The sequence below is a fragment of the Euprymna scolopes genome, chromosome 17, assembly GCF_053919585.1.
Source record: "Euprymna scolopes isolate OS-2025 chromosome 17, ASM5391958v1, whole genome shotgun sequence".
In the NCBI taxonomy this organism is placed as follows: Eukaryota; Metazoa; Mollusca; class Cephalopoda; order Sepiida; family Sepiolidae; genus Euprymna; species Euprymna scolopes.
Window position 1 is genome coordinate 79,879,328 of NC_136498.1, and position 24,029 is coordinate 79,903,356.

A 24,029-nucleotide genomic window follows, 5' to 3' on the forward strand; every position below is an offset into this window, starting at 1 on the left:
CATAATGATCAGTTAATTAGTTTTGAAAATTACCCAACATAAAAACAAACGCATATGACACAATGGGTAATTAATTTAATGGAATAATTAATTTACATCTCTTCAAATTGACACATGAAATATTGCCAAATTGGTTCCTCCAAGAGACTTAACTTGAAAGGTTATGCTTTGTAACAAGTATCAGTCAAAAATCCCCAGCTGGTGTTTTGAAATAACTCAAGAGGTTAGAGATACATACAGGAACAGAGATACATGTAAGCTGCCTGCATTCAACAAGTTGACAGTTAATGGTTGTTTATGAAGGCTTTCAAAGATTAAAGAAAAGTCACCCATCGATTAGTTTATTGAGAGTTGAAGTGGTGGAGGTGGTATATTTGAGTGACAAATTCTTGGAGTAAAAATATCCAGTTTGCTAGCTGTAGCAGCTGATTGTAATGGGCTAATAGTATTAGCTGATAAAATGATATAAAATTATACATATTCTTAAGACAAAAATTTTATATACTTTATATATTTTTTTCAGCTCATAGACTCAGCAATCTTCTCGATCCAATCCCTGGACTAAGACAATATTTTCTCTGACATAAGCAGAGAAGCAATACCAACCACATGCTTATCCCCAGTTCAGACTAATGGTGTCAATGTAACAGTGTTATTATCTTACTAGCCTGGGTGCCCGGCGTTGCCCGGGTGTTTGGAGGTGTGTGGTGAGCAAAAAACAACAAAAAAAAAAGTGGTAGTAGGCAAGCAGGCTTGAACCCGTACTGCAAAGGAGGCAAAGAACATGAAAAAAAAAAAAAAAACCTGATGTCTTTGCTGTTGCACCCATCGCCAAACCGGAAGTGACATAGGTTTAAATTAAGGCTAGACAATCGAGGATGACTTTCGAAAATATTGGTGAAAAAAGCAATTCCTCCCTATAGAAAAGTGCCCAGTTGAGAGTGAAGGAATTAATGTTTTTGGCCAATTTTTCGATATTTGTCATCTGACGTGTCGAGCTTCAAAATGATACCAATCTCGTGAAAATCCATTGCCTCTGTCGAAAGTTTTAGGCAGACATACAAACATACATTTAAATAGACAGGTGAGATTTATATTATAGATTATTATTTCGCTTTGTTTATCTTTCCTCATGCTGAGGATAGGCGTTCCATGAATGACTTCACTTTTCCAGCTTGTAGTCATTTCGCTTATGCCATACACTAGAATCAGGTTGTCATCAACTGATCCCCTCTTTGTTTTAAGCGGTATACCACATAAATTTGGGTCATCAACATCAACGTAGGAGTTTTGCAGATCTTTTATCACAGTGTAAGCACAAAGTTACTGATGATCCTCATGGTTCAGAACTCAAAATCGGGCCATACTTAATTGCCAATATCTCCATACTAATGAGAATCATGATCAGCGCAGAGACAACACAATAAGATCAGATTAGTTACTAACAACCCTCAACCTTAGGATATATCCATGGCACAATAGTATTAGTTGTTGACTTACCACCTAGGAATCAACCCTAGATCATGAACCGTTCTCTCATATATATATATATATATATATATATATATATATATATATATATATATACACACACACACACACACTTAACTTTATATATATGTAGAGAAAAGCTAAACTAATTGTTTCAATCATTTCCTTTGAAATCTTAACATGTTTAAAATGTGGAAAGTTTTTGAATTTTGAAATAAAAATGAGAATTGCTATATCTTATAACACACTAAACAGCTTTGATTTCAAGCTAAAACTTGTATACACATAAAAAGATTCAATTTTTTTTTTCACGCAATTCTTATAAAATTTATACAAAAAAATAACACCTGCTGTTTAAAATCATTAGATTAGACAATTCATTTAATTAAATCTTAATTTGAATTTACTGTAAATAGGATTACGTGTAATTATTATGGTATTGTTTAATTCATTAAATTGTTGATTCAACCAAATTGTTCTAAAACTATAATTTTGTTAAAGTAATGTTGTTTTAATCTATATTAAGAAATTTATTGAATGTAAAAAGCTTCCAAAACTTTCAATCTTTTAATTCATAAGGATTTGCTAAGAATTTCAAAGCCAGTTTAAATAACTATTTGAAAGTTACAATGCCTCAAAATTTCATCCAATTTATGAAGAGTCACATAGTAACTCATCACTTTTTAAAAAACTTTAAAGAAAAAATGCATTCTGGTTGATTTAATTTTGTAATTAAAGTATAATTTTAAATAGGATCTATCATAGTGCTTTATACGAATGCATTTTTAATTTCAATAAATAATAATAAAAAAAAATAGTGTCTAGGTAACATAGAGACGAGAAACACATACAAGTGATAACAATTTTATTAATATAAAGATAATATGGCTTATATTGACACTGTTGAGGTTTCAATATTCAAAGTCCAGTTTGGGGATGATCTTATTTCTTGCCTACAGCCCCTTTTCTCACATAAGAGACGTTGCTAGTGTTTCTCTATACAATCGTTATTTTCATGATAAGTGCTCGACTGAGCTCCAATATCTGGTTCTCCCATCAAAACATTCAGAGAAAAAATTCATTTCTGTACCTAAAATTAAACAATTTCCATAAACAAAGTTTCTTTCCAAGAACTTCCCATGTGTGGAATACAATATCACAAAGCTGCCTCCAGAGTAACTACAACAGGGTTGTTTACAAGTCTGATGTTAACGAATTCTTGTTGAGCAGTCATCTTAAATAATCAAATTTTGACTTTTTTTCACTCATTGTTTTCAACCTTTTCAAAGGTGTTGTTCAACTTTAAACTGACAATCTTATTAACCTTTATCCACGAATGATATTAGGGTCTTGATAAGCAGTACCACATTGGTAAAGAAAATAATTAAAATTTTAACATTTTTCAATTTGGAAGCAATAAACCATCTTATTTTGGTATCTTATTTGATAGAAAATAATTTGTCAAAAACTGTTGAAACAAAAAATCTACAAAGAGAATTCTCAAAATAAGAATTTCTAAAGAAAAAGTAGACAAGATAATGGATGGTGCAAAAAATACAACTAGAAATGCCACAAGAATAAATCAACCACAAAATCTAATTATGTGATTTGGGTTAGTTTTGGAAATTTTCTGGCTAATAAATTTTGAGTATGAGAAGAGTTAAGTGTGTTCTATATTTAGAAATATTAATTTGAAAATCAAAATCAAGTCTCCTTTCATTCTCTTGTATACTAAAATTACTTAACATATGTCTAGAATGGTAAATATTTTAAAATATTTGTTAAGATGATTGGTGATTAATCTTTACCTATTTTACAATGAATTTCTCCAAAATTATGTTGTTCTGTCAATTAAAACAATTTTAAATAAATTCAGTTTATTGATTTGAAGAATGTTTAACTGACATGGTTAGAAGACAGAAAATATTTGGTTGAAAAAGAATTAAGTTGCTACAATTTTGAATAAATAAATCGATTGCGTAACTTACTTAAAAAAAATAATAACAAGGCCCGACGTTGTCAGGAATTGAATGAGGACCAACAAATGCTCCACTCTCCCATACTTATATTGTGATTGAAATAAGAAAAATCGCCCATTTTTTAATCAAATTGCTTGCTTGCTTGCTCTAGAATCCCCTCCCCTCGCAGTGTACTGGAAGGAAGCTTCACATGCCTTTCCGTAGTGACTTACTCCACAATACTTTATAGCAGGGTTGCAGAGTCGGATGGTAAAAGTCCGACTCCGACTCCTAGAATTACTAGGATGCCGACTCCGACTCCTTTAATATCTTCAACTCCGACTCCGGACTCCGACTCCTTGACCCTATGTGAAAATCTATTTTGCAGATCCATATACCAGCCTCCCACATCTATTCAGCATGCATTTTATAATTACTTTTCATGTATATCATTTTCGACGTTTAACATTAACTTGTATGATAAATATACTCACATATAAACTCAACCAGCTTTATAGAATAAGTTTAGATAACAAAGGGATAAAAAGTTTACAATGAAATTTTATTATGCTATCAGTTCAAAATAGAGTACAATATTTAGGGATAGGAAAACCTCTTTAGGCCATGGCATTTCGAAGCCAAACGCTTCTCATCAGAAGAGGGGGATAAAGACATTATACAAAGAATAATATTTTAAAAGATAATATTGCCTTTATGGAATGAGGATCAAAGGTAAAACAGGAAAAAGCTATAAAGGGCTATAGTAGCATGGATTGCTTATTATTGAAATATCATATATACACATATACATACACAAATACATATATATATATATATATATATATATATTATATATAAAATACACAATGGTATTATTTATGCTCATGATCATTTACCAGCCTATCAGCATATCAAATATAGCAGAGTTGCACTTCAAGCTATATATTTTCTTTTTCCTTTGTACCCTCTCCCGAAAAAACTCATATGTTATTGCATTTGTCCATTCTCATAAATCTTCTATCACAATATTAGGTAAAAAAAATCAATCTATAAAAATGTCTTATTTGTAAACATAAAAAATAGGCTTTATTTATAATTATAGAATTGAAAGTTGCAAATAAGAATTTAATAATTTACTCTCAAAAACAAGATGGCTTCAGTGAGCTTCTCTTTCATTGCAGCCCTTTGGTCTGTCCTGATTAGCCTTAGCGCTGAAAACAAACGTTCAACACTCACTTGTGTTGGAGGAAGTGCTGCTGCCAAAATTGCAGATTTCTTTCACTATCGCAGGGTACTGCTTTATAGCTTCATGAACATTTAACTTAGACATTCTATCTAGTTGTTCTACTTGTTGTAATGCAGCATGAAAGTCTAGCTTGAAACTTGCTAAGGCTTTATTCACTGAAGATAGCATTTTAGCTGTTTCCTGTAACTTACGCCACTTTGACCTTGCATTATGATCTTGATCCAAAAGCTTTTCAAAATCCTCTTCATCGCAGGTTCCCTCTGAGTCTGTGGTTGAAATAGTGTCTGGATCTTCAGTAGATGCCTTTGAATGTAAGCCCGAAATCCTCACAGCAAGATCACAAAATGCCGATTTCGCTTTATCTTTCTGAGTGTCAGATAACAACACTCTATTCATTGGGTCTACATATACTCTAGGATTTTCACTACATTAAAAACTGACCTTTGCCATCATAGGAATTTTTTTTTTTTTTCACAGGTGGAAAACTTTCTGTTAATGTTTGCTAAAAAATAAACGCAATAAACTTTGCTATAGTGTTAACATATGCTGCATTTTAAAAAAGGTAGTTCACGCTGACAATTAAATGGAATAATAAACATTGAAAAAATTAATAAAAATAAGTAAAATTATGAATGTTGGCTTTGGGTGGGGAGCAAGTAAGTAAGAACAACAGTCAAACAGTTAAAGTGTAGAATAATTAACAGTCGAAAAATTGTAAACAATAATAAAAATCAACAAATACCTGATACCAAATGCAGTAAAATTCAAGTATCTTTTATACGTGCTGAAACTGTGTTTAATTTTTTTTTTTTTTCATTTCTTTTAGTTGTCTTTACAACAATTAGCTGATTGCTTGTTTAACCATGGGGACTTCATTCTTGAAAAATTATATTAAAAAATCTATGATTATCACTAATTTTACATTTGGGAGTGCAACTCGAACTTAGTGTTAGTGGTAGAATAAGTCATTTGTTTACAACCTTTGAGAAATTAAGCTTGTTAAGTGATTGTTTTAGCATGTTAAAAGTATACAGGTTGGTAGATAATTAAATGCTACTGTGTTTGGTACAAGTTTTTTTTTTTTTTTTTTGCTGTTATTTTTGCTTTTTACAATTTTCAACTGTTAACTTTTTTACACTTTAACCAAGTGAATAAATACTTCTAAATTAAAGGTGATCATATTTTAAACTACAGAGGCTGAACGCCCCCCCCCCAATGTATTTGGAAAAGGTGATTTTATAGTGAGTTTTAAGAATGGTTAGACGAAAAAAAAATGGTGAAAAATAAAACAAATAGTCAATAAATTATTGTTACCAAATGCAATAAATGCTACTTTTCTACCTACATGAATTAGTTTATGTTTTAAAGTGTTTTCAAGCGCTTTTCTTTATTTTGTCATTTAAAATTGTGGGTGTGTGGCTGCCAAATATCTCCAGATTTTCTAGAAAAAACCCGCTAGCCACTAGATCAAAATTTTCCTTGCTAGATTGCAAACGAAATTTCCAGATCTAGCAGAAAACTGCTAAATTGGCATCTGTTTCATAATATTCCTTTCGCCTAGGTCCGAATCACTACTTGAGTGCATGGCTATCTACCTTACTTTAATTTGCAAGTTATATAGAGCATAAAACAAGTACTAATTATCTTATATATGTTTATGCCATCATTACGCTATTACTCTAGCTAGACTAGTATTTTTCCTAAACTTTTTACCTTATCTTTGGGACCTATTTTATGGAGACAGATTTTAGTTAGGATCTATTTGGCTTTGATATTTGGCATTGTGAGATGCAAAGGGCCAAAATACCAAAGTCCGTCTATTCTATGAAAAGATGATTTTACAGGCTGACATTGTTCGATAATACCATTATCTTAGCAGTATCATAAATTATTTCACAATTTAAAGTCATTTCCTCAAATATTGACAATATTAAAGGGAAAAATATGTGGTCACTTTTTTCTGGTAATTTGCAACTCTCCACCCTAGCCCTGTTACTATTCCAACATCGACCTACCCTAACCAGTATATCACTATTTGTCTTTACCAAAGTCGCATTACACAATGTACAAGATTTGGCAAAGATATATATATTTTTTTTTTTACTATTATGGTTATGGGTTAATGCATAAATATCTGATACACTTAGGTCTAATTTGCAATTGTCTTTATAACATGATGAGTTTTTAATTAGATTAAGATGCTTCGTAAATTTCTTTACTCTGATTCCTATTTTTCATTGGTTCACTTGTATGTTTATTATATTCATTAGTAACCCGTTTTCAATTTCGTTATTTCAAACCACTAAATTTGATAAATGTATGATTTTCATATTCTGAAGTAGCTTCATTATAATCTAGCATATTTCTATTAACGAAAAATGTGATAAACTACCGAAAATGAAGGAAAAGAAAAATCACTGGGATACACTGTTTCAGCGATAATCAGCTATTTTTGTTTAGATTAGTTAATCATATACAATGTTGTCACATGGTGGCAACACAAATTGATTTCTACCTATTTTTTTTGGATAAGATTGTAATTCCGGATCGATCCTGGACTAATCAAATTGCCAAATTCCATTCAGGAACTGGATAACTTTCGGATTACAATCTGATTTTTATCCACAGTGATCTCACTCAAAGACAGAATTTTCATCGATCATGTGTGACGTCACAATCAAAGCGAAAAAAGCTGTCCAGACAAGATTTGCAGTGATCCGATAAACCGAAATATCTTGATGAAGTAGAAGCATTGCAGGACAGTACAAAATATGATATATCTCAAAAAATAACAAGACATTACAAAAACTGCTAAATTGTGCAACTGGTAAAACCAAACAGGAAAACCATTTAAAAAAAATTTTTTTTTTTGACTTAAGGAGTCGGAGTCGGATAAAAAATTCCGACTCCGACTCCTAGTACTTTTAGAAATCCGACTCAGACTCCAGCTAAAACCTCCGACTCCGACACCCTGCTTTATAGTCTACATTGCACTGTACAAAACCTTCTGTTGATTTTATAAAATTATCTTTAAATAATAGTTATAAAAGTCATGTATCATGGTTCAATTGTGTTCTAAAAATAAACCTTTTTTGAATGCGGCTCTGTCTCATCAAAGAGCCTACTGCTGATTTGATGAAATTATTTTTACATAATCACTTGAATTAAAGTTAAACATACAAAAATCAAATATTATTGTGCTCTAAAAGGATGCTCGGGGGGGGGGGCACTATGTTTTAGAACTTTTTATATACTCCCTAGATTATAATATCTCGGATTTACACAAAGAGGTCATCTCCATCTTTTATTTGAGCGACTTTTACAAAATTCGCATTATTTCTTCCTCTCATGTGTTTGTTTGGCTTTTTTGTATAAAAGCGAAACTGAATCAAAATTAAAGTTAAATCACTGGTCTTCATGGCCAGCACGTCTTGAAAGGCAATCAGCTTTGATTACTGTGGGGAATACCCTTCATATCAGACAATTACTATTCATTAAGACACTGCCAGAGCTCCCCCTCTTTGAGGAAAGCTGGTTTCCCCAGCCAAACTTAAGTGCGTGATTTCATTTTTTCGGCTACGTCAAGTCATTCACTTTCACTTTATGCATGTCAACTTTTTGATCACTAAATTAGAACACTTTTCAATCCTTTCCCTTCCTGGCCGAGCGGTAAAATGTCACATTTTATTTTATTTTCCACTTTCGCGTCAAGCCTGCCTGCCTACTACAACTTTATTTTACTCAACACACATCTCCAACGCCGAGCACCCCCGCTAGTCTATTTATATATAAGGAACCTGTGTGTGCTTGTACATTTACTAAAAACTTTTGTCATCCGCATCTGACAGAGTTGAAACTGGTATTATCTGAAAGAGCAATACCTTATTAGAAAAAAAGATTCATTCTGTAGCGGTCAACTAGTCCATTTTTTGGAACGTGGGTCCATTTTTTGCGTCTCTTTTTTTCGCAAGTCATACATGCATATTAAACTAAAACTATGTTTAAAATGTTTATTTTGCAATGTTATGACATCATAAACACTAGTCGTCATATTGACAAACGCTTTTGCCTTCTTCCTCTCTTTCACGTTTCACATTCAAGTTCGGTTACGGCAGTTCATTTTTTTTTTTTTTCTTTTTCGGTCGCGTGGGCATTCTCTGCTATTTTGATTGAAAGAAAAATTATTTTGATTTATTTTTTGGTGAGGTGCAGGGTCCAGTGCACGGGCAACAAAAATTGCTTAATATCCGGAGAATAGCTTCTCTTCATATCCCTTCTGACGAAATATCTGGTGGGGAGGTTGCGACGTACTTCTTTTTGGGGACAATTACATTTGTGTTTTTATCTGTTTTTAAGTAGTATTACCATATCTTTTATTTTTGAAATTGTTATGGAGATATTGATGTTGCCCACGATAGAGTTGACATATAATAATAAAAAAGTGCTCAATATCCTTAGTATAACAAGTGCGTCCAAACAGAACTTCATGTGGACCCTGGCAAAACCAGGTATCTATGTTAGTATTATATAAATTTTAGTCATTTGTGTGTTTGTATATATGCTAAAAACTTTTGTCATCTGTATCGTACAGGCACGAGTGCAGCAATCGTTAGAAAGAGTGATCTGACACATAATATCGAAAAATTGGGAAAAAAATAAATTATTTCATGTGGAAATGTTTTGTTTGGGAGGAGGGGGAGGGGGTGGCTAAAAAACTTGCTTTTGACGTAGTTTGCAAACCGCGCATGTGCAAACTGTCATTACATTCTTGCATTTAAAAAGCTAAATTTGTGACGTGATAACATCTGTGTTCTTGTGATCCTATTGATAATGCGTTCGCTTACTAACTTAAGTTATGAGAGTTCATGCCCAGCATGCGGCATTGTGTTTTTTTTTGTTTACGGTTTCGCTTCTGGCTAATGGTAGCTAAGTTTTTTTTTGTTTTGTTTTTTTATACATCAACCTACTCTTATAACTTACTGATAATAATAATATTCCTGTTGAAATAACACATTTCAGTCAAGGTCAATAAATACTATTAAAGAAATGATTTTTTTTATTCTGTAAAAAGTAATTGTCATTTTAAGCTAAATATTCTTTAAATAAATAAAACGAATATTTCTCCTCACTATCTATTTAAAATTGTAGCAATCTATATATCTATAAAGCTGAGTTTTTTTTTTTCACTGACACTGATATTAAAAACCTGCCTTTTCTATTTAAAAATTTAAATTTTTAAATAGACTCAGTCATGAATATGCCAGTGACTACATGAAGGCTAACTAATTTGCATATTTCTTTGAAAATGAGGATTAATTACTTATTTTTTATGGTTTCTTCTTAGATGATTGGTTTATTTTCACTATTGTGCTGAATTCTATTTATGCATAGTTTATAGATATGATAAAAGCTGGAGTAAGGCTTCTAGATATAGGTTTAGTATTATTATATGTTGTTTTTAATCTTTGTAAGGGGGCATAAAAGTAATATAAAACTTGTTTGGGGAGGGGATTGATTTTACTAGTCTTAGAACGGATATTTTTCTAGAATTGTATAACATTCTTTTTGAAGAGAATATAAAATTTTAAAAGCTTTGTGAGGGACTAACTTTTTCTGTCTGCTGGTATTTCAGGAAGCATAAATGAAATGGCAATCAATAGGAAAAGTTGGAAGTCACTCAAAAAATGTCTAAACTTAAGCATGAAAAAGATGTAAAAATAATTTGTTTGATTAAATAATTGTAAAGAAAACACTTCTTATACAAAAAGATATATATATATATGTGTGTGTGTGTGTGTGTGTACTCTTATACAAGAACACATCCTTTCATTTTGAAAGAAAGTTATTTTGGAAATTATTATTTTTACAAAATCAAACATTATGTGCTTCTTTACAATAACCCTGTCATAAAAAAGAGGCTCTTCTTATTTAATAGTTTATGTTTTGGTGTAAATAACGTAATATTTGTAAATTTTTAGAATCTCTGCCCATTCCAATAATAAAGAGGGTTTTATTTTATATTAAAATTTATTATATAATAGTATTACAGGTATTGTCATGTTTGTGTCCATTCCAATAACAAAGAGGTTTTTATTGGTCCTCCGATAATAGGAGGGTGAACTTGTCGGTTCACACTTTTCTCAATAACTAGACCTTGGAATTTTTGGAAAATTTTGCACAAACATTAAACATGATATGAGTAAAAAGCAACAATGGATTTTCCAGGAAAACTCCGGTTGCCCCCTTAGGGGTGCCTTTTGGGTTAAAATGGCTAAAATTGACACTTTTGTGATTATTTAAAAAAAAAAAAATTGATGCCTTGGATTTTTATAAAATATTTGAAAAGTTGTAACTAACTAACTTCTATATAATTTTGTTTGTCTATACTTCGCAATAACTCCTGCATGTGCCCCAGGGGCTCTTTTAGGTCTAATAAAAACACTCCATTTTTGGGACTGTTTTACTATATTTGTCCAAAGTTTTCTGTGTATGTCTATTTAGCAGTTTTGCATGGTAATGAACTCAAATTTAAATATAGGCCTTGGGGAATTTTTGGGGGGCTAAATGGAAAGAGGCAGGGTGGGGGTGGGGGGGGGTGATGAACTTAGTCATTTCTTTTTTTGGATGATGCAGAACTCAAATTTATATATGTTAAGGCCTAAAACTGCACAGTTGGTTAATTTTTACCAGGATTTGACATCCCCTGGGGACTTTTGGGGTTAAATGGGGAGGGTGGGGGCAAATGTTGATTTTAGTCATTTTTTATGCCTTATTCACTGTGCACTGTGTTAAGAGATAGACTTGAACAAGTAAAGTGAACGAACAGGAACTCATTCTTTAATGGAACAAAATGTTATCTACAAGAGGTGTGCAATAAGTAATGCCCCTGACCTACTTCCAGTTGTCTGATCTAGCTGAAATTTTGCATGTCCAATGATTTATATCTCTACTGGTTCTGTGGCAAATTACAGTTCTGAACTAATTGTGGTTTCTGTTTTACAGGTGTTTGAACTGAGTCAGGTATTTAATAGCGCCTGTTGAATGTCGAGCAGTGATCCGGTTTTTGTATTTGAAAGGATGCACACCACAAGAGACTTTTGATGAAATGAAAGAAACTTATGGTGATAATGCCCCATCCTATGACCTTGTAAAATGCTGGCATCATGAATTCAAACATGGCCGGAAGTCTGTGGAAACAGCTCCCAGACCAGAGTTTTTCTTATTAATAAATGGATTTCAATAAAAAACTGAGAAATCTTGGAGAGGTTCTAAGAATTTAAGTAGAGACTTCACATCCCTGTAGAATATTGAGCATTGGGTTATAGTCAGTTACTTCCTAACTTCTGGCATGGCTGCTACTGGATGTGGTGACAAGGCAAATTAGTTCCTTCACTTTTTTCTCTCACGTCTATATCTCCCCTGTCCATAAACTCTTTTAATTACGTTTTTCCAATCATTCATTTTTTATTTAATAGTTATTGAAAAGTTTTTTTGGTCTTATTTTAATTAAGAATTATTAAAATTTATTTTTTTTTGTTTTTTCTTTTTGTTTTTTTGTTGTTTTTTTTAAGTATTATTGGGAACACTTTTTGCACTTTTTTTTTTAAAAGAATTATTGAAAACACTTTAAAATTATTTAAAACTATTTTGGGAATATTATGTATTGGATATGTTTTTTTTATGACATTTGAAATTTTGTTATCTTGATTTGAGTAATTGTATTTGTTATTTTAATTTCAATAATTTTATTTTTATATTTTCATAAACATATATTATATGAATTTAAATAAAAAACTTGTATTCTTAAAATTTATAAAAATAATTTTATCATTTAATTTTATTTCTTATTAAATTTCAAATTATATAACAACTTATTTTTTCAATTTTGTTATTGAAAGTGCAAATAAAGACTAATTGTGTTAATTTTTATTGTCTATTTTTCAATAATGTTCTTTTATATTTTATTTCAATAAATCACTTCACAATAGAAATACTGAAGAACAATAAAAGTGAAGGAACTGATTTACCTTGTTACCGCTTCCGATAAGTCACGTCGGAAGTATGTTAGTTGACTATAACCAAATATTGAGCACCACGTGCTGCTGTAGTTTAAGCATGGCAGCATACGTCATCATCTTATGTAATAAGTAAAATTTTAAAATAACATAAAAACTACTTGTTTGTTATCTAAATGCAGAGCAGGGCTTTACGTTGCAAGTGAAACAGTCACATTTGCGAGTGATTTTTTCCAAGTGGCGACTAGAGATAATAAAACATTCATCTTTTGACGATTGAGTTTTTTTCACAATCTTCCAATGCTCATTACCAAGTGAAAAATGTCCCTTTAACTGTTATTTGTTTTTTAATAAAGTGAGCAAGGTCAAATTATGTAAACGGGTTTGTATTACTGTACACATAGATTCGAAAAAGTTGTCAAAAAACAAATATAGAACAAATAAATGTTATCAAAGGCAAGATAAGTTACTTTTCTACCTAACTGGATATATTTTTTGTGTTTTTATTCAGTGTAACATGTTTATTCAGCTCGAAAAACATGCAATGTTTACTGATGTATTGGAAAATTCAAAATGGCAGCCGACTGTCTCTCGGAGAGGGTACGTTTGGGAAAAGGTATTATAAATAATAAACTAGACAAAATACTGTTAGAAATTCGCTCAATATATGTTACCGTGACATAAGTGGACATGTATTCGGTTGTTTTCTAACAGTATTTTGTCTAGTTTATTATTTATAATACCTTTTCCCAAACGTACCCTCTCCGAGAGACAGTCGGCTGCCATTTTGAATTTTCCAATACATCGGTAAACATTGCATGTTTTTCGAGCTGAATAAACATGTTACACTGAATAAAAACACAAAAAATATATCCAGTTAGGTAGAAAAGTAACTTATCTTGCCTTTTATAACATTTATTTGTTCTATATTTGTTTTTTGACAACTTTTTCGAATCTATGTGTACAGTAATACAAACCCATGTAAACAATAAAAGGTTTAATAGAACAATATATGCTTTTTTTTTTCAACAAAGGTTATTTAAAAATCATCTTAAAAAATTTGAATGTTTATACCTTCAAGTCTCAACATAAAATTGGGTGTATATTTACAATTGCACTTATTAAAAAATACAAAAACAAATCTTTATGATTTAGTCACGAAACAAAGAGGTCATATTCCAAAAATCATATGGGTTGCGCTAGTAATTTTTCTATTTGGCTAGTAAGCAAAAATATTTAGTTGTCAAAGATAAATTTGTCTATAGAGCCCTGCAGAGATTTTAAGTTTATTACTATTGGAGTACCTTGACTCTTTGGTTAGGAGCAAAGTGTAGTAGCCATTCCGATACTTCACTATCTTTTCTGTCCGCAGTCAATTTACATGATTTTTAGAATACAATCTTTTCTGTTACAAGTATATGCATCATACAAATTTTTCTTTTTTAATACTGGCATTTTTCCTATATTTTTAATCACACAAAATACATGCTAAAATATTCCTCAATTTTTAAACTGAGTTATGTTTGAAAAAAAAAAAAAAAGTTCTCTTTTAATTATTCTAATTAGTCCCAATTTGCAAATTAACTTATCAAGTGAACAATCTCTTAGGTGTTTCTATCGTTCACTCTGCTCTCAATTTATATGGCATCTATCATTCTTGCTTGTGTCATTAAAAACAGTTGAAGGCAATAAAACAAGGAAAGAATAAGAAGATTGAAGCAATCTATCATAAACAAAAGTGAATATCACAAGAGTAATAATATTATTTAAGCCGCAACTCTCGAGAGAAAGAAAGCAAGAAAGAAGTGGTAAAAAATTTGTTTGAATTTTGTGTTTATTTTTTTTAATATTTAACTGGCTTTGCAAACTCACTTTTTTCTGATTCAAATAATGTAACCCAAGTTCAATGGATGATCCAGCAAGTCATTTCTTTTCTACAGTTTCAAAGTACGAGCTAAAATGGTTCCATATCACAGAAACATTCTAATAGTAAAACTTAAACACAAAGAAACTACTGCAGTTATTATTTATTAAAACATGAAATTGTTTAATTCCTTTAAACCTTAAAAAATTACAATAAGATTTTGGTACATTTTAAGAATAGATATCTATGAAAATTACAGTACTTACAGGGCTTTATGTTGTGACTGAAACAGTCATATTTGCGAATAATTTATCCAAGTGGCGACTAGAAATAATAAAACACTCGTCTTTTGACGATTGCGTTTATCTCATGGATAATCTTCCAAAGCACGTTACTGAGTGAAAAATGTCTTTTCAATATTTTATTTAATAAAACGAGCAAAGTCAAATTATTTAAACAATAAAAGGTTTAATAGAACAATATATTCTTTTTTTCAACAAAGACTTTAAAAAACATCTGAAGAAATTTGAACGTTTATACCTTCAATTCTCAACATAAAATTTGGTGCATATTTAGAACTAACCTGGGGGTCCAGTGTTGCCCAGATGTTTGGAGGTGTAAAAAAAAAAAAAAAAAAAAAGTGGTAATAGGAAGACCCGTAACACAAAGGTGGAAAAGAAAATGAAAGAAAATCTAATATTTTACCGCTACTCCATGACGCAACTGGAAGTATAAAGCGTTCAAATTTAGTGTAGTCAACTAAAAGCAAAAGACGGCGTTGCTTTTAAACCTCCCACGAAAGCAAATTAGACACAAGGTCGTTTTTAATGTGGAGGGAAAACCAGCACTCTGGCAGTAGCCAAATAAACAGTAATTGTCTCAGTATGGCATTTGTGTTCCAATAGTTTCGCTTTATTTATGCGAAAAAGACAAACAAACATTGGAGATGATGGCATGATCGGAATTTTGTTTAACTCGATCAAAAAAAAAAAAAAAAAAGATAAAGACGATGTCCGTTTGCAAATCTGAGATATTACAATCTGAGATATTACAATCTGGGAAGTATGCGAAAACTTCTTGCGGAATCTAACCGACACGAGATGCAAAAAGCTTTTCGTGGACGTACACAAACACTCATACCCATTTTGCCCTTTATATAATAGATTATACTTACTAAAAAATACTAAAAAAAATCTTAATGATGTATGTACTAATCATGGAACAAAGATTTTATATTCCGAAAATCACGTGAGTTTGGCTAGTAACTTTTCTATTTGGCCAGTAAACGAAAAAATTTAGTTGTGAAAGGTCAATTAAAGATAAATTTGTAAAGCCTTGATTTATGTCACCAATTTCAAGTTTCACCAAAGATTACAGACCAGCAAACTTTAACAAACTTGTATATTTTTAGCTTCTTTTGTTTCTTGGGGTGGGGGTGGGGTGTAATAAGTCAATTTTGTTTTGTATTTAAGTGTATTCTGTAATGTTGTCTCGCTACTTTTACATAATATGAATTGAACTGGGTTTTTTCCAAGTTTTAGGTTCAGTTTTAATTGATTGAAAAATAGCTATCTGTCAATAAAATAATGCCTTTTATATTTGTATATTTTGATAAAATCAGATCTTTATTCGGATTTCTCTGTGTAGTAAAAACTGCTTATATGCTGCAAATCTTTGAATTCTATTCCTAAAAAAAACAATGGCTAAAAAAAAAAAAAAAAAAAATATTTAAAGAAAGATAACTAGTTTCTAAAACTAAAATATTTGATAGGCGAGTTAGCAGTTGGCAATCTAACAACTGAATCTGAAATATAAGATAGAAAAGATATAATAAGGAGAAGCTGAGAGAGGAAACAGACATAAAATAAAAATCATTCATAAAACGACAACAGATTCAGTGGAATCTGTCGAAATATTGGCTACCTGAGGTCCAGACCTGCTGGTGGAAGTCCCCAAATTTGATGTGTCATCCTTATCATTGTTACAATTATCTTCTCGATGTAACTCAGTAGAAATCGTCCGGTTTTCTGTTTTTTCTAAATGTGTGTCTTTTGTGTCAGCCGTTTCATTGTCATGACCGTTCATTTGGCTGAATGAGCTGTCAACCGTTTTGCCTTCATTTTGTTGTTGATCAGCTTTTAAGTGAGCTTCATGAGAATTGTTATTGTTAATGGAGACGGGGGTGGGGGCCATGGTGGTGGTCGTGGTTGTCGTCGTGGTGGAAGGGGTGATGGTGGCGGGGGTGGTGTCAATGGTGATGGTAGGAAGAGGAGGGGGAGGAAGGGTGATAGTAGGAATCGGATCTGCATCATCATTATCAGCACCAACAACAACAGCAGTAGTAGTAGTAGTAGTAGAAGAATGGCTGAATTTAGAATCATTGTCATTTTTATCTAAAGTAAAACTTTTTATGCTCGATTTATCATCCGATGCGATCGAATCAGAGTCAGACATTATTACTTTCAGCTTGGGCCGTGTCACCGTATATGGGCGCTCAATCTTAATAATTTCCTCTTCAGTGTCAGAGTCCAACAAATTTTTAAAATTCATTTTCTGTGTCGAGGCACGACAAGACCGGCGAACCGTACTTTCTGATTCGCTACTCAAAGAAGATCCACTGTCACTCGCCAGACGCCTCTTTCGAGTAAGTTTTTTCTTATTTTTATCATCAGATACACTTCCAGAAGACTTGCTGCTTTTATCGTCGTCATCGTCTTCAGAAGGCGATTCCCGAATAACTCTTTTAGTCTTCTTTGTAGTTAACTTCAATTTAAGTTTTTTATTTGGTTTTATACTCTCATCAGAACCTAAATCAGAAAGTTCAGTACTGCTTTCTTCCTCTTCTGACGGCGTCATTTCAGCTTCTTCTTCCTCATCTTCATCACTTCCTTTTTCCCGATAATTGACTTTTCTTTTGACGGATGCACGTGTAGATCGTCGATAGTTAGCACTCTCTTCACTGTCATAGTCATCATCAACCACTAAAAAAAAAAAAAAAAAAAAAAAATTTTTTAATATTTTTAAATGCCTATGAATTTTAGAAGCTTTAAAAAAAAAAAAAAAAAAATTTATACTTTTATCAACTTTTGTATATTTATTATCTGCTTCTCTTCTGTTAAATGTAAAGCTTATGTTCTAATAAGCTTTACATTTAACAGAAGAGAAGCAGATAATAAATATATACAAATTAATTACAAGCTTCTTCATCCACTGAAACAAAACTAATCTGTACAAAAAGATAAAATTAAATTAAAAATAGAAGTCCAAAATGTAATTAAATAAAAAAAAAAATAGAAAGTAATTGTTATTTTAGTCTTTTTCCAACATGGTAAATATTTGAAATTTTTTTAAACAAATGTTTTTTTTACTGAAGAAAACATATTTTGTTTTTAAAATGAACAGACTACAATCAAGAAACATATTTTAAAGCTGAATTTAAACATTTTTCCATTATTTTTTGCTTTAATTGTGTCTACAACAATGTAACTTATATAACCAATATATTATATACACATTTGGTAAAGTTCAGTTTGACTGTAGAGCATCATGAGCCAATTAAAAATGTTTACATAAAATTTTTGAAATCTTAATATTTTTTGCCGGTAAAAAATTATAACTATGTAATTTAAAAAATTCAAGTTGCATTTTTACCTTTTGCATAATTTTTTTATTCATAATAATAATGCATGATGAAATATTTGTTTTTAATTATTACTATTTCTCTTCCATTTTTTATGTTAACGTGAATCAAGAAATAATATTTATATGAATAGTTGTTACAATCCATCTCTTCATTTTTCTGAAGAAATATTATTGAACATAAACCAAAAAAATAAAACTGTTGGTATAGGTCCTTTATGTGATGGAAATTGAGGCCTATTAGATTTGAAGCTATAAGTGTTTATGATTAATAGTAGAGAGTAAGCACAAAAAATATTCCACACGAGTTTCTTTTGTAATTCAACCATATTTGGTACAGATAAACTGCAGTCTAGAATGTGACTTGTCCATCAAGTTTCAGTCATGAATGCCCAACAGTTTTTGTTTTATCATTGTTTAATGATGAACATATCTGGATACAACATGCAAAATTGTCAATCGACACACTCTTCACTTGAAATTGTACTGATTCAGGCAGTGATTTGCACTTTTCAGTTCAGGAATAGTTTAAGGGTATAATTCGATAGATAAAAATTGGGGGATGAGGTGATGGAAAAGGTCTAGTGTGTCTACTAATGAGATAATCACTAAAGTGTCCCCATAATCATTCAATGACAATGAAACAAAAAATGTTGGACATTCATAAGTGAAATTTAAACAAATCAGGCATAGACTGAAGTTTATTTGTACCAAATGTGGTCAGATTGTAGAAAGGATTGTAAATTTTATTTAAAAGTTCTATGGGCAACATTTTTGGGAGGTATCATCTTGTAGTAGTAGTTTAACTATGGCATATCTTTTATGGAAAGACTGCTTCATGTCAAATTTTGTAGAAAACTGCATAATAGTTTTTTTTAAATCAATTTATTGTTTTTATTATTATTGCCCCCCACCCCCGACACATTTGGGACACCAACGTGGCTCCATACCAAATTTGATAGAATTCTTCCCAATGGTTTTGGTTTTTCTGCAATAGTAGTAGTATTAACATTTATTGATACATCCAATATACATTTGGTGAAATTGTCACAAGATAGTTTGAGAACCAACAGATAGACAAAAAATAACCAGTTGTAAACATCTTTCCAAACTTTTATTTTAAAGTCTTTATTAGATATTTTGTGAAATCTTTACTTGATCAATTAAAGTTATTAATTCATTTATATTCTTACTATGAATAAGTCATAAAAAAATGTTCGGTATAAAGTTTATTCAACCAAGAAATTATATATTGATTTTGAGAAATTGCTTAACAAAATATTACAAATCAAATGCAATTATAACATTGTAACATTTGTAAAAATATTTTTTTTATGAAGTTCAGTGCATATACTGATGTCAGGAAAATTTAAAAAAAATATCTATAAGAAAATCATACCAAAGTCATCGAATCGTTGCCGTCTACTTCTACGTGTCGCAGCTCTGCCAGATTTTCTAGAAGCCCTATAGGTTGATGTTCGAGTAGAACGACGCCTAATTCCATAATCTTCATCATCATCATCATCCTCTTCTTCTTCAGAATACTCACTTGCATCCATATCGGCTGATGCATCAGAATCTCTGAAATTAAAATAATGTTATGTCACTAATGGCACTCATTCTTTAAATGATTGTATTTAAGATTTCATTTAGCGATACAGACAGAAAAATAAATACAAATAAAAACGTTTCTAAAATAAAAATAAAATATTAAAAAAAAAAACGGATACACAATTATTATTTTTAATCACTTTAAATTTTTCATTCAGATGAAATATTTGTTAATATTTCTGAAAAAAAATAAAAAATGTACATACTACTTCTAATATTTACAAATTTGCATGCCTGATTTAATTTTTGGACCATAATTTAAGATTTTCTTATATTTTTTATGAAAACAAACTGAACAGAAAAATGTTCATTTTATATTCTATACTTCACTTTTTTCTTTTAAATCTTTATATGATAAAACTAAAATTTACTCTCTAATGGTATTAAAAAGATGAAACAATTGTAAACAAACGGACATAAGACATGACTAGCAGTTATTGATATTTTAATTCAATATTAAAAGATAAGACACATAAATTTATATAGGATTACTTTTATTTTTTTTTATTTTAAATACTATTAATATCAAATTTCTTCAATAACATTGAAAGATTATGAGAATATTCAAAATCAACTACATCTTATTTGTTACTTTGATAACAGATTTTTATATTTGGAGAAATAAAATATATATTTTTTTAAATTTCATTGATTTACTTAGATTTTCTGCCAGGTACAAATAATAAAAGTTTTTAAAAATGTGTATAACACATAATTATTTTTTAAATCTGACCATAAAGAAAGGAAAAGAATGAAATCAATTTGTCTTTTCATTTAAAATTTTAAAATAGATCTTGTTGAAATTAAGTCGCTATATCTAAAGAAACATTTGAACACAAATGTTAAATATTTGTCCAGAAAATAAAACAATATTGCAAAACATCTACTTTTATATTAAAATAAAAAATAAAAATTATTGAATTAAAAAACAATAACAAGTGTTAATTAATAAAATGTCCCTTTTCAAAATCAATATGCAAATTAGTTAACCTTGAAACTGATATCACATATACATATAAGCAGTTTATAAAAATGGTGCATCTACTGTGTAAACTTGAATTAACTTGAAACAAGCCGAGCATGCAAGATTCCCCTTCACGAATGAAAAATTTACTTTCACCATGACTAATGTTTGTGCAAAATTTTTTAAAATCCAATTCGTGGTTATAGAGAAAAGTGTGAACAAACAAACAGACAAACGGGCGTGAATTACTAGGTCCAATCCTTTTGTCCGGGAACCAATAAAGTGTTTTGACTTCATTGTTAGTGCCCACCTTTCCATAAAATGAAAATGTATTCTAATCGAACAAATAAAAACTGAAAAAAAAAAAAAAAAAAAAAAAAAAAAGAAAATCATACTCACTCAGATGCTTTATACTCATCACTGTCAGAAGCGTAACTGTCACTGTCAAGAGTGGTGAGCTTTCGTTTTGGACGCCTTTTGCGGGGAGCTGGATACTGTTCATCACTATCACTACCTCTCCCAACAAGATTGGAAATATCCTTTCCACGTCGTCGTCCAGCTTCTTTCTTAGCCTGGATACCCTGTGGTCGAAGGTCATCGCTATACGCTGTCATTATGGTATCCATATTTTTACCTAGACTCACCGGTTCTTCACCTGAATTGTTAATATCTTTCCCATTTTGACTACTGTCTTCAGTCGTACCTAAGAATAAGCAAGAAAATGGTGGAGATCAATCAAATGCTTGAAAAGTTAAAAATTAAAACGAAAAGTAGAACACTTAATAATGATCAACAGCATAATTTTTAATATCAAATATTTTAATAAAAAACAAGTTTTGACAATACTAAGTGCATATCATTAGTATTTGCCATAATATATTTAGAGATTACATTTTCAGGAAATTCAGTTGTTTTTTGTATTTGTTTAAATCATATTTCATACAAAAATTGCAAGGAAATATGCTATAATTATAAAAGCAACATCTTAAGTCTTAAAAAAACAACTTATTGCTTTGATCCTTGTATTTTTCTCACTTTCAGATCAACACTATTTCTCTTTCTTCACATTTCCACTTTAGCACACCTCACCAGGTTTGATAGTTTCTTAATTTATTTTCACTGTTTTAAAAGGAAAAATAAATTAAATAACTAAGCTATGTCTATATATTTATTAACATTTAACAAATTTGCAGACAGTAATTTACGAGGAGCGTGCAATAAGTAATGCCCCTGACCTACTTCCAGTTGTCTGATCTAGCTGAAATTTTGCATGTCCAATGATTTATATCTCTACAGGTTCTGTGGCAAATTACAGTTCTGAACTAATTGTGGTTTCTGTTTTACAGGTGTTTGAACTGAGTCGGTTGCCTGTTGAATGTCAAGCAGTGATCCGGTTTTTGTATTTGAAAGGACGCACACCACAGGAGACTTGATGAAATGAAAGAAACTTATGGTGATAATTTCCCATCATATGACTTTGTAAACCGCTGGCATCGTGAATTCAAACATGGTTGGAAGTCTGTGGAAACAGCTCCCAGACCTGGTCGCCCCCCCCCCCTTCTGCCATTGATGAGTCTGTCAAGTTGAGGCTGCTATTTTGGAAGATCGGCGCATTACTATTCGCCAAATAGCCCAAGATGTCAAGATTAGTACAGGGTCTGTGGAAACTATCATTCATGACCATTTGCATATGCATAAGGTGTCTGCCAGATTGATGAAACCTGGGTCCATCACTATGATCCAGAGACCAAAGTCCAGTCAATGCAGTGGAAGCACTTGGACTCACCACCTCTAAAGAAGGCAAGGGTGCAGTCCTCCGCTGGCAAGATCATGCTCACAGTCTTCTGGGACCAGGATGGAGTAGTGATGACAGATTTCCTGGCAAAGGGTACCACAATTACAGGAGCCTATTATGCTTCACTTTTGAGGAAATTAAGGGAAGCTATCAAAATCAAGAGGCGGAACAAGATCAGCAAAGGTACCCTCCTCCTGCAGGATAACGCTCCGGTCAACAACTTGCATCTCGCCAGATCAGAAGCATGGGTGTGTGGTTATGAAATCCTTTCCCATCCTCCCTACTCTCCTGACCTTGCACCATCTGACTTTCACCTCTCAACCATGAAGTTGTTTTTTTGAAAGGAAAGCGTTTCCCAGATAATGCAACCTTGATTTCTGAAGTCACGTCGTGGTTGGAGGACCAACCTGGGGTGTTCTACAAAAACGGTCTCCACAGCTGCATCAAACGATGGGAGAAATGCATAACTCTGGGTGGTTCCTATGTAGAGAAAGACTAATAACTGTGCCAAGTTTTGTTGCTCTACTGCTATGGGAAGTGGGCCAGGGGCATTACTTATTGCACACCCCTCATAACACTTGAAATAATTAAAATATATATAAGATAAAAAATAAATTATTGAAAATTCAAATTCTACAGACAAAAAAAAAAAAAAACACAAAAAAGATTCTATTTTGAGATCCATGAATCTATAATCCTCAGAAAATTGTTTTCCCCATTTCTATGAAAGATTATGAATCATTTTAAGTGATGACAAAATTAACATTTTCAAAGAGACATATCTTAAGAGGGAAAAAGAAGGCAAAATCTGACAAGAAAGAGGAAGAGAGGAAAAAAAAAACAGGAAAGGAGAAAGAAAGATAAATATAAAGGGGAAAAAAAGAGAAATAAAATCCATTTACTTTTAATTAAAATTCTACTTAATAACTTTTCCTAATTCTGGTAAGAATAGTTACTTTTGCCTGACACATAAATATTTAAGAGTTTTTATTTAAAGATGTGATTTTCATATATTCTTTTAGGTGCATAAGCACCAAATATTTTATTCCTTATAAACAGTGTTTTTTAAGATATGTTAAAGTTAATATATATCCATACATATTATTTAGATTAAATGGGTATTAATTATGAGTTTTCTTTCATGTTTAAATATTTCTTAAATTTTTATTAAAAACAAAAATAAATAAATAAATAAAAGGCAGAAAATGTAATCTGTAAGAGTTCTTACCCTCTGGATAATGATGAACAGCACTTAAATCATCTTGAATAGCGCTGTCAATTAGTTCATCAAATTCAGTAAATTTGTAATTAATAGATCTTCGGGCTCGACAAGTTCTTGTTGTGGATAACACTTGCACTGGACAATCTACATTAGGTTCCATATTCTCTTTTTTTTCCTGAAAATTTAAAAATATGGACATATAAATATTACATTTCAGAAGTTTT

General features: G+C 31.2%; 1 protein-coding gene across 1 annotated transcript in view; it reads right to left on the bottom strand.

Annotated features, from left to right (window-relative positions):
- The window catches only part of LOC145296825 (uncharacterized), a 100,188-nt gene that overhangs the window by 8,440 nt on the left and 67,719 nt on the right, over positions 1-24,029 (bottom strand). Inside the window, exons 13-16 of the mRNA XM_080142931.1 lie at positions 23,812-23,980; positions 21,188-21,491; positions 19,613-19,794; positions 16,498-17,555 (exon numbers count right to left, since the gene is read on the bottom strand). Coding sequence (XP_079999057.1) covers positions 16,498-17,555; positions 19,613-19,794; positions 21,188-21,491; positions 23,812-23,980 — 1,713 coding nt within the window. The remainder of the gene's footprint in view (positions 1-16,497; positions 17,556-19,612; positions 19,795-21,187; positions 21,492-23,811; positions 23,981-24,029) is intronic.